Source organism: Danio rerio, chromosome 1 (assembly GCF_049306965.1).
Source record: "Danio rerio strain Tuebingen ecotype United States chromosome 1, GRCz12tu, whole genome shotgun sequence".
In the NCBI taxonomy this organism is placed as follows: domain Eukaryota; kingdom Metazoa; phylum Chordata; class Actinopteri; order Cypriniformes; family Danionidae; genus Danio; species Danio rerio.
The window spans coordinates 44,320,290-44,332,667 of NC_133176.1; the positions used below are offsets into that span (position 1 = coordinate 44,320,290).

The following is a 12,378-nucleotide window of genomic DNA, read 5'->3' on the forward strand; positions in this document are numbered from 1 at the left end:
AAGAAAAAATATTATTGGAAATACTGTGAAAAATTCCTTGCTCTGCTCTGCATCATTGGCAAATAAAAAAATAAATCACAGAAGGGCTGATCATTTTGACTTCAACTGTATAATAAAGATATTTGAAGATATTTTTATAAATATGAAGACTTCATACCTGTTTCTTGTCTGTTTCAGGTACATGGCTGAAATATTCACAAGCTTGCCAAAATAAAATATTCTCTTCGCTAAACTCCTTCTTTAGAAACTCCTGTGGAATGAGGAAAAAAAGGATTAAATACTTAATCTGGAAAACATAGACATTAAAATTGTCCTTCACACATTTCATTGAAAAAAACACTTACTGAAACTCACTAGCTAAACCAACTTCTCTTCACATTCTCTGCTTTACAGATAAGCAAAATTCTTTCCAAACACTTCCTGGTGGTTTTGTTTGAAACCTTTAATTCAGCAAGTTCCTCATGCAACCTTGCAGAGTCTTTGCGACTTCTGATTAAAAAAATCTGAACTCTTTAGGATTCCAACTAAAATGCCTTAAGCTTGACTTGGATCCTCAGTCAATATTGATTGTGGATTCTGTTACACCACGGCTACTGTGCAAATAGGTGATGTAGGCTGCTCTGACATACCGAGAAATATCGGACACCGACGGGATCCTGTAGCAGGCGCTCAAAGCAGACGGCCCACGATGCAACGCGCCGTTCAGTGTGCCGTCTATGGCATTGCACGCTAGGTAGGCTGGCATTGCTGTTCAGACTGTTATCACTGCCGCAGCCTTTCAGGTCCACACTGTTAAGCTCTAGGAATAAACAAAAAGACAACAATGCTACTGTTATTCACACCGAATTCAATAACAGAGCAGTTTATATTGAACAACTGCATGTGACAAACTTAAAAAGAGATCAACATTTTCAAATCCGGAGAAAAGTAAATGCCTAAAAGTAAATCCCAAAGTATTTTTATATTATGCAATCATCATAACTGCCTGAATAAAGGTCAGGGTGCCCTAAATTAAGACCATACACTTAAAATAGGCCATCTTTTGAAAATGAACAACAGCTAGATGGAACTATGCTCCAATTCAAGATTCTTGAAGACGCATGTCTCTTAAAATAAGCTAAATAATCTGCCAACGGGGTAAGCAAAATATTCTTGTCAAAGCAAAAAATATTACTTTGCTTACCCCATTGCACACCTGACAACCCTTCTGTTTTTGCCAGGATTCTCATGTATCTTACTATCATCGCATTTAAGTATTTTCCCGTATTTCTCCCATATTTTTAATCCTTCTATGAAAAGTGAAAGTAGCATCAAAGAGTTGATATCAAACGTGATAAACAGTTGAGGTCAGAATTATTAGCCCCCCTTTGATTCTTTAGATTTTTTAAATATGTCCCCAATTATGTTGAACAGAGCAAGGAAATTTTCACAGTATGTCTTATAATATTTTTTCTTCTGGAGAAAGTCTTATTTGTTTTATTTTAGCTAGAATAAAAACAGTTTAAAATTTGTATAAACTCTTTTAAGGTCAATATTATTAGCCCCTTTAAGCAATTTCTTTCGATACTCTACAGAACAGACCATTGTTATACAATAACTTGCCTAATTACCCTAACCTGCCTAGTTAACCTAATTAAACCAGTTAAGTCTTCAAATGTCAGTTAAGCTGTATAGAAATGTCTTGAAAAAATTTTTAGTCAAATATTATTTACTGTCATCATGGCAAAGATCAAATAAATCAGTAATGAGAGATGAGTTATTAAAACTAGTGTTTAGAAATATGTTCCAATCTTCTCTGCGTTAAACAGAAATTGAAGAAAAAAAAACAACCAAACAGGCTAATAATTCTGACTTCAACTGTCATTTCAAGAGCAGTTCAAGAGAATTATGCTTTCGCTTTGTTTTGGCTTGAAAGCACATTGAAATAAATATATAAAAACGCCCGCCTTTACTTCATTCCTATTAAAGCTATGCATCGACCATCTCCCTTCCTATGCAATCTCTTAATCAGTCAAGAATCAGTGCTGACTGAAGGACGTGCCCCGTAGTAATAAAGACACTGTTCCCAGGTCAGCTTCTGTACACGCGATTTAAAGAGGAGCTAAAGTGGAAACTTTGGGATTAGGGGGTGTTTTTAAAGAGACAGATACACTTAAATTGGCTATGCAAAAATGTCTGTCCGGGAGGGTTTTATTTTAAACAGAAATAATTTTGTTTTAAATGAGCATAAACAGTTACGAAAGCTTTATTACAGATCTGTGGATTGGACCTCTGTTGTTAACCAAAACAGTGTATCAAAATTAGAGATTCACTGCTCCTCAGTATTTCCCAGAGATGGGTTGCGGCTGGAAGGACATCCCCTGTGTAAAAACGTGCTGGATAAGTTGGCGGTTCATTCCGCTGTGGCACCCCGGATTAATAAAGGGACTAAGCCGAAAAGAAAATGAATGAATGCCTCAGTAAATAATGTAACTTTAATCAATATTTAAATACAATGAATAGCAAATGAACACGTTTTTAACTTGCATAATTAATTTAATTATTCCTATATAGGCTATTGATTTTAATCATCTAATTTTAATTTTTGGTAATGCAGTGGTGCAGTAGGTAGTGCTGTCGCCTCACAGCAAGAAGGTCGGTGGGTTGCTGGTTCGAGCCTCGGCTGGGTCAGTTGACGTTTCTGTGTGGAGTTTGCATGTTCTCCCTGCGTTCGCGTGGGTTTCCTCCGGGTGCTCCGGTTTCCCCCACAGCCCAAAGACATGCGGTACAGGTGAATTGGGTAGGGTAAATTGTCCATAGTGTGTGTGTGTATGGGTGTGTGTGTGGATGTTTCCCAGAGAAGGGTTGCGGCTGGAAGGGCATTCGCTAGGGATGTAACGGTATTGTAAATACCGTCATACCGCAATATAAATTTTTTCGATATTACCGAAGTCGCATGACTCGGTAAAACTATAGGTCTTCTGAGAAAATTTGCTCAGGCGAATGAAGCGAACGGGAGGTAGCGAAAACTACAATTCCCATCAGCCCATGCTTGACCAACATCCCTTGCGGTCTGTTGTCGCTACAGATCCAGTAATGCGGAAATGGAGTGTGCTGCTAGAAGCGGGGATGAAAAAGAGCTGAAAAACTCTAAAGTGGATGTTGTCGCCGCGCGCGTACTGAATAGCGGTGTTGTCGCGAGAGTTCTTATCAGCTGTGTTGTCGCGCGCGTACTGAATATCGGTGTTGTCGCGCGAGTTCTTATCAGCTGTGTTGTCGCGCGAGTTCTTATCAGCTGTGTTGTCGCGCGCGTACTGAATAGCGGTGTTGTCAGCACACTGTTCAGATTGATGCAGACATGAGACCTCTATCTTACTCATGGTTTGTCCTCTCAAGTGGGGGAAAGACAATGCACAACGTTACCCACTGCTGTCAACCTGGGCCAAGTCATATCTCTCTTGTCCCAGAAACCTCAGTCCCAAATGAGAGGGGTTTTTTTCTGTTGCAGGGGACATTGTAAATGCCCAGAGATACCAGCTTATACCAGATTATATTTATATGATCATTTTCCTTTAAACCCATCTCTATCTAAGTGAGTGAGTGATTAAATGTTGAATGTGATGAGTTTTCAACAATACTAAATTGAAACTTTATTTTTTTACATGGTTTAATATTTTTTTGTTATTAAAATTGAAGTTCCTGTTTCAAAGCTTACAGATAGATGGCTAATTTGTATGTCATTGACACTTTTGGCACTTTTTTGGAGTATTTTCATGAGTTTTGTTTTTCCTGTAAATGATTCAATAAATACCGTACTGTGACATTCATACTGAGGTATTACCGAACCGTGAAATTCTGATACCGTTACATCCCTAGCATCCGCTGCATAAAAACGTGCTGGATAAGTTGGCGGTTCATTCCGCTGTGGCAACCCCGGATTAAGAGACTAAGCCGACAAGAAAATGAATAAATGAATAAATCATTTTTATTTATTTTTTTATCTTTTATTTTATTTACAATTAAAGCATATCCCGTATTTTTACATCTTAATGTTGACAGGTTTGCCCTATTGGCAGATTATTTTGCTTACTTTAAAGAAAAACTCACTTCATTTTGACTTAATATTTCTTAAAACTAGACCATATTTTTTGCTTGTCCAGAAAATGCTTCTTGATTTAAGTCTTTTTAAATATTTGGACTAGAAACAAGACTAAACTCTGAGTAAGAAAAGTATTTTTTGAGTGTGCAGTTGTTTTCAGTTGTTGAAAACTGCTATTTATTTACTAACTCTAAAGTAATCTAATTATGTATGAAACTTCTTTTCTTTAGTGGATTAATGGTATTCTTTAGTAGTTTTATACAAAATAAAAAATAAATTGTGTTATTTGTTGATTCATAAAATCTAAGGCTATAGCTACTAGTAATTTAAGAGTAAAAAAAAAAGTGTATATAGGCAAAAGTTTGTGAACAGACTGATTTTCTTTTCCTGTTTTGCCTGCATACAGTGCTCAGCATAATTGAGTACACCCCATTTTGAAAATTAATGTTTTGATCCATTTCTCAGTGAATATAGGCAATGTATTTTGGTACATTTAAACAAAACAGATTTATTAAACAGATATATTCATTGAAATAATATTTTAGTCACCAAAATGTTTAAAAATGGAAAGATAATACAATTAAATTTAAGCTTAATAATGCAAAAATAAATTACAACCTACAAAATAAAAATAAAAAAATTAAATTGTGTTGCTTCTCTTGATTTTTCCTCTTTTTAAAGTTGTATTTAATAGTTTTTAATAACATACATATTTGGGTGCTTTATTTTATTAGATTAGCTCCAGATTTGGCTTCAGTACTGACTAATCTGATGTATCTGCACAAATATAATATTGTATAGCTTCCTATTAAAAATATTAATTTAAAACATAGATTTGTGAGGGGTGTACCTATATATGCAGAGCACTGTATATTTTTGACTCTTAATGTAACTTTTATAAATCACAGAGGCCCCTAAAAATCTTAGTAAATATTCTACTCAAAAGAAAATTCACCTACATCTTAGATGCAAGTTTTCCCTTTTTGAGTTAACGGTGCCTTTAACCTGATTTCTTAAATCATCCGATACTCTGAAGCTCTGCTTTTCGGAAGCTGGGTGATTCTAATGGTTGATGTGCACTTGTAATCAAATACACATCCTTCTTTAAAGGCACAGTTCAGCTTATAATTTAAACAGACACAATTTTCTCTCCAACATGTTGCTCCAAACTTGCATACTGTTAATGTATCTGGTGAAAAATTGTATGTAGTGCAAAATTGCATAAACTTATAAAAAAAAAATTAATATTCCTTAAATAATCCTCAATAAACAGAAGGAACCCGCAAAGAGTTTCTTTTTTACTGCAATGGCTAAATTACACTAAACGAAATAGTTTTAGAGCATCTGAATGTAAAATAATAATAACACCACTCATAACACAGAAGAAATCAGAGGAAAAACATTCAGAGAGATCCTGCAGCAGACCATGGGTCGCAATCAGCATGAACTCTTACCTGGGTAAAGCTGGTACGAGCCAGTGTGATGCCACTTCACTAGATATTTCATGCCAATTGGACGCCAGGCTTTGACATCCATCACCCCCACATTACACAAACCCACTGCCATCGAGCAGAGGCCGAACAGCCATTAAACTGTCCATAGAGCTCCTGTACATGCTGGCCGCAAACATTATGAGCAACTATCCAAACAACAACGCAACGGGACTACAAGCATGTATGGAGGGGTAAACAGATAGTGGCCTGTGCACAAAGCTCTGAACGGGCAGATGATCAATTATTGAAAGCAGAGAGAGGAGGGAAACTTAGAAGGTAGAGGTAGCAAAAACCTGCAATATTAATGCTGGATCAGCATAGCCAACCAGTAGCACTATGGCTGAAGACAAACATGCACACACAAACAGATGGGACAATTTTGGATTGTGTTGCATAAAATGGCTATCATTCCTGGTGTAATAGAGGTCAATGGAAAAGAAGTGTGTGATTCATGAGAATGCATGCATTAAAAATCAATAAATGTTTAAAAGGTTTTCATGGTTTACTGAATCATAATTAAATAATAGATCTAATTGAATGATGGAATAATAAACATTTAATAGTTGTGGTAAATTTTAAAAGTTCTAACCTATCTGTCATGGTTTGTTGTTCCACTTTTGAAATTATAACATTTACAATAAATATTATATTTCATAGATGTCTCACATTGTCTCTTGGCAACATTAATATAATAAAGAATAGTGTAGAATGCTTGATAATAATATTTTATTTTATTTAGTGACCCTTTTTTAATGTTTTTTTTGACATACATAATAATAAACATACTATTAATAATAACATACCTTAGTATTTTCATAAACCAATGAGACATTGTACTCAACAGCCCTGTAGTTAAGCACATTTACTCTATGTATTAATATAAATTAAAGTTAATTTAAAATATAAATTTAATTAATTAAAATATAAATTTATATTAATCCATCTATTAATCCAGAATTATTAGCCCCCCTTAGATTTTTTTCCCCTGTTTTGATATTTCCCAAATTCCCAAGTTTAACAGAGCAAGGAAATTTTCACAGCATGTCTGATAATATTTTTTCTTCTGGAGAAAGTCTTATTTGTTTTATTTCGGCTAGAATAAAAGCAGTTTTAACCACCATTTTAAGATCAAAATTATTAGCCCCTTTAAGCTACATATTTTTTGATAGTCTACTGAACAAAACATCATTATACCATAACTTGCCTAATTACAATAACCAGCCTAGTTTACCTAATTAAATTGTCTTAAAAAAATTATTGGCAAATATTAAATAAATAAGTTATTAGGAATTAGTTTTTAAAACTAAAAGAAAGAATCTCTCCGTTAAACAATAATTCAGGGGGTTTTATAATTCTGACTTTAACTGTATATGTTGACTCAAAATATAGTTTTGAACTGTGACAGAGAATGTTTTGCAATGTTTTGATGCTTCTCCTTTGTAAATGTTTTTGAAATGTATTACCATTTCTTGAATAAAAACTGTTACCAGTTGACGGTCATAAGGGTCTACAGAAGGACTCTGTATAGAACTTTATTTTCTCCAGCGCAGTTATTAACTACACAGCAATTGACATTGAATTACCAGACAATGGTTATTAATACGGAGATTTTCCCCTTGGAAACAATTATAAAAGATCATGTCAAACTACTTAACATAATGTTTTATTGTTTTGATATCAACGTATCACGTTGAAAATGAATATTTTATTTTTTTGAAATACTAATTTGGCTTAAAATGGAGTGGTTCTGAACTTTATATTCATAAAAATACACTGAAAAAAATACTTGAATCAAATTAAAATATTAAAGAACTCATCTGTTTCCATTGAAACATTCCACTTTTATACATTGATAATATACAGTTAAAGTCAGAATTATTAGCCCCCCTGTATTATTAGCCCTCCTGTTTATTTTCCCCCCAATTTCTGTTCAATGGAGAGAAGATTTTTTTCAACACATTTACAAACATAATAGTTTTAGTAAATCATCTTTAATAACTGAATTATTTTATCTTTGCCATGATGACAGTAAATAATATTTGACCGGATATTTTTTCAAGATACTTCTATACAGCTTAAAGTGACATTTAAAGGCTTAACTAGGTTAATTTGCCTAACTAGGCAGGTTAGGGTAATTAGACAAGCTATTGTATAGCGATGGTTTGTTCTGTAGACTATCGAAAAAATAGCTTAAAGGGGCTAAAAATTTTGACCTTAAAATGGTTTATAAAAATTTAAAAGCTGCTTTTATTATAGCCGAAATAAAACAAATAAGACTTTCTCCAGAAGAAAAAATATTATCAGACATAGTGTGAAAATTTCCTTGCTCTGTTAAACATCATTTGGGAAATATTTAAAAAAGAAAAAAATTCAAAGGGGGCTAATAATTCTGACTTCAACTGTGGATAAATAGGATTTCTAAAAGAGCTAGTGACACCAAAGACTGGAGTAATGGCTGCTGAATATTAATAACCCCTTCCACTGTATTTATAAAGCGTTTCTTAAAATAATGAATCAATCCAGCTTAATTAGGAAAGAGAATCATGAATATAGACGTCCTGTCTTTAACAAAGCCAACTCCATCCTATAATACTAACGCCGAGATGTCTACCAAAACACAACTCAAGTCTACAGAAAGCAGAATAATGAAGAAAATGAAAGGTTGCCGAGATTTGCACTTTGATCTCAAGATGGATGGGTGTTACTTGACATTACAAGTGGTCTTTAACTCGGAGCCAGATTTACGACATCCTGCCATGACTAGAATTGATCCTGGAGCAGTTTCTAAGAGATCTAAACGCTGATCCGGCCAGTCTGACCTGCTTAATTGCGAGCTGATCTCAATCCAGATCCTCTCACGGTTGTTGTTGTGCGCCCGCATGCAACAAACACACACGTTAAAAAGCAACACTACAGGACCGTAAGAGCAACAGCTCTTCGCAGTTTTGCATGCACACATTTGTCCCTCAGTTCCTTTTGTTATGCACAAGGCTGAAAGATCTACAGCTCAAACCGGCAGCGTTAAGCAAACATTCGCAGAAACCCTAGCACATTCACACATGCTAATTGGAGTGTTGAGAAGACAGAAGAGAGTTAGTGTTTGTTCAATCCTAATGAAATACAGAGATTTGGCCCAAAACGGTGAGTTCACCATGACCCGGTGATGAATCATAGACTACACATTACTTACTGTACAGTCATTATACAGCGTGTTGGTTTGTTTTAAAAGGGGAAGCTGGGTTGGTTCAAAGAGGAATGCAATGAAACATTAGAATATCATTTGTCACATTACACTGTTATGAAATATGTGGTGAGGGAAGGGGAAATTAATCACAAATCATGTTGCAACTGATACGCTATTTACTCCCGGTAAGACTTAAAACTGCTAGTTTATCTACGTTCTTCCATTAAAAAAGTAATTCAGCTGGATTTGGGGGGGATGGATGGCAGAGAGAGAACAGAAAGCCAATCTTATCATGAGATCACACAACTAAAAGACAGCCAAAACGGTGTTTGCTTTCTCCTTCATTTGGATAGAGCTCTATCCGTTTCAGATCTACACATATATAAACCGCATTAGCATTGAGAACACAGCAAAGAAACACAATAGTTTGATTTCTTTAAAGAGAACAAAGTGATAATGTAGTAAAGTAACTGAGCACAAGAACTCATTTAAAGTCTAATTGAGACACATATATGAAATAAATAAGTACAGAAAAAGAAACTGGAATGTGATAAAAGGAAGGCAGGAAAACAGACAGAAGATGAGAGATCTTAATATTGAAATACTGATTACTCACCACCATCAGAGACAGCTGCAGACTGCAAGAGAACACAGAGAGACATGTGTGAGTGACTCTCTTCGCCAACAGAAACACACACTGAAGTCTGCAACATTGCTGGGTGCTCTGGTGGCATGATATACACACACACCAGCTCTTCCTGTTTTACTGGTACAGTGTTTCACACACACGCCTCCTCCTCGCTCATTCACTGATAATGAGATGCATCAGGTACATTCCAGCCAGCTTGAATCGTCAGGCCCCACCCACTGACACATCAGCCCCGCCCACGTTGAATTTGCCTGAGCATGTCAGATAGAGCTTTTAGCGAGCCATTAAGCAAGAGACAAATTTATTTTCCCCCTTAAATTACAAATACTGAGTGATATCATTTTTACACAATGTGAAAGAGTTGTGAAAGTTCAGACCTGGTTAAATACATCTTTTTTATTAATGATTTAATGGATTACAGTGGTGTTCCATTTATTGCAGTGTCAAATGATGCATTTTACAGTCATAACAGTGGCGTTCGGGTGAGAGGATGTGTAGAGTGTTTGTAATGGAAGAGAGCCAAAGTGATTTCCTTTAGATTTGGGCTCAAAGGTCAGTTAGTGATGAAATTATCCAGGGTGTGAGCTTAAATAGAGACGTTTTTCTACAAATAGTGCTGTTTTAGATCGAGTTTTTATTTTTGTGTAATTGATATACACTACTATTCAATAGGTTGGTGTTAGTAACATGTATAGACCATTTTGAGGGATGCAAACAAAAACAATGGTCCCAATGCATTTCCTCTTTTACATTTTTAATTTCTATAGCTTCTGAGAATCCAAAATGTGTCACATATTGATAACAATTGTTATGAAAGCTCTATTAACTCAAAGTTATGAGTGAATTTACTCTTGTTGCAGTTATGAAATCATTTGATAACAAACAGGACATGTTCATGGGATAATGACATGACCACATTGAAATGGTCTATATATATTAAATGAATGCCTTTTTAAACAATATGGATGCATTGAAATGTGCCAGAATTGTTATCAAAACATTGTTGTGAAATGATGTTCTTTTAAACAAGGAATCATGAATAAATCTTTTGTTCATAACTGATTACAATATTGATAATTATTTATTATTTGTCATCATTTCTGAAAAAGCAATGGCTGCTAAATGACAAAGTGACAAACTGGGGCATTAGACGTAAACAAGAAGTAAGGACTGGTGAGAGTGTTATGGAATTAAATTATGCACGTGAAATGGAAAGAAAAAAATTGCGATGTTTGTGTTTGTGTGTCTGCGGTCTGTGTGCGGTCCTTTACTGACAGCCGTGTGTGTAGATCTTGTCAGAAAATATGGCGAAAAGTCATACATGACAGTGTTTACTGAAGGTTATTTACTTTAATAATGCCACTAATATATGCAAACTCCACATCTTAATTCCATTTTTGTTTAGTTCAGTTATGACTTTAGTCGAATTAAGGTAATCAAAAATCCCTGTTTTGAGCTTATGTAAGCCTACAGTTCAAAATTCATGTTTAACTGAATAAACAGTTAGTAAACACAAGTACATCTTATTGAACATGATTTATTTTAATCACCAATTATCATAGTAGAACAATTTTTTTAAGCAGTTTGTGATGCATTTTCTAAACAAGAGAAGAGCCCCTGGACTAATGCGCTACCTGGCTTGAGAAACCCGTTCTCAAAAACTTATTATTTGGGTAGCACACATATTTTGAATGCCTTTGGCAGAATTCAAATTAGCCATTTTATTCTAGATTAATTCCAAGATTAATCTAGATTTAAAAAATTATATATGCCCACATTTTATATATATATATATATATATATATATATATATATATATATATATATATATATATATATATATATCCTAAGAAAAGAAAGATATCGAAAGATGCCTATTGAAATTGTTGAAATTGTAAAGAAATCTGTTTTCTAAAACTAATTAAGACAGCAGAGGTCAATAAATTATTTAAATTATTTAGCCGGACATCTTTACTGATCCAAACTATTTGAAATGTTTCTTAAAATAAAATATATTGTGTTAAATGAAGGAAAAGGTTGCAGTTTTTAAACCATACATTTAAATAACATTTTAGTGCAATAACCAAAATACTGTGATACTGTGAAACCGTGATATTTTTATCCAAGTTAAACATACCATCAGCATCTTATACTGGCCCATGCCTAAACCATGCACAATCCAGAAACTGTCATGGAGAAGTGGAATAAAAAAATAACCATGTTGTGTTGCTACTATAAAGACGGATAAACAGAAAGATGAACAGAGTTTCCATTAAACTCTCTACACAAACAAACATGCTGGACTTACAACAGTTCCTTTCCCCTACATGACCCTGCAATTAAATCATCATTGACCCTTAGGTTATTTAATACTGCATTTGGAAAACTACAGAGCCCAGGAAGTCACCTCTAGGAGGAAAAAAACAAGCAAAACAAAAACAATCTATCAAAAAAAAAATCCTTAAATAATTTCAACTATTTCCTTGATTTAACAAACTTTGCTATTAGCTCATATCGACAAATTATATTTAAAGAGTTTATACTAGCTGATGATTGACTATAAAGCTTGTTTAGCATGCTGTCCGAGAAAGAGCCCTGAGCTCATAAGATCCTCGAACCTGGGGCTCCCTCCTGTTTGCAAGACAAGACGGGAGTTTGAGCTCAGGTAGATCTCCAGAACTCCCCTGCAGTAATAGCTAATGAACAGATAGTGATTGCTTTTAAGTAGGGTATGCACCGGATCAAATCAGCATATGAATTTCGGTGCTGCAACAAGAACATAATGCAGGTCGCGCACCGGAAGCAAGCGGCGCCATGCATTTTAGAATCCGCAAGTCAGCTTATACAAGTTCATATTTCTGCCATGCCACAGAGCACCATCTGAATAGTTTCATTTTAAATAACATGCGAATGTGCACATCTGGTGTGTGATGCTATCGTCATGTGTGCTCTGTGCCGCGGCTCTGAGCAGCGC

At 34.9% G+C, this 12,378-nt stretch overlaps 1 protein-coding gene across 9 annotated transcripts in view; it reads right to left on the reverse strand.

The window, feature by feature from the left end:
* The window catches only part of rgs12b (regulator of G protein signaling 12b), an 89,457-nt gene that overhangs the window by 28,913 nt on the left and 48,166 nt on the right, over positions 1-12,378 (reverse strand). For 8 of the 9 annotated variants that reach the window (XR_012389181.1, XM_073920558.1, XM_005160017.5 and 5 more), the window contains 3 exon segments: positions 9,372-9,393; positions 630-799; positions 158-250 (listed from right to left, as the gene is read on the reverse strand). Coding sequence is in view for 7 of the 9 variants with exons in the window: in XM_073920558.1 (XP_073776659.1) it covers positions 158-250; positions 630-799; positions 9,372-9,393 (285 nt within the window). In the remaining 2 variants the exon portion in view is untranslated. 9 annotated transcript variants of the gene reach the window in all.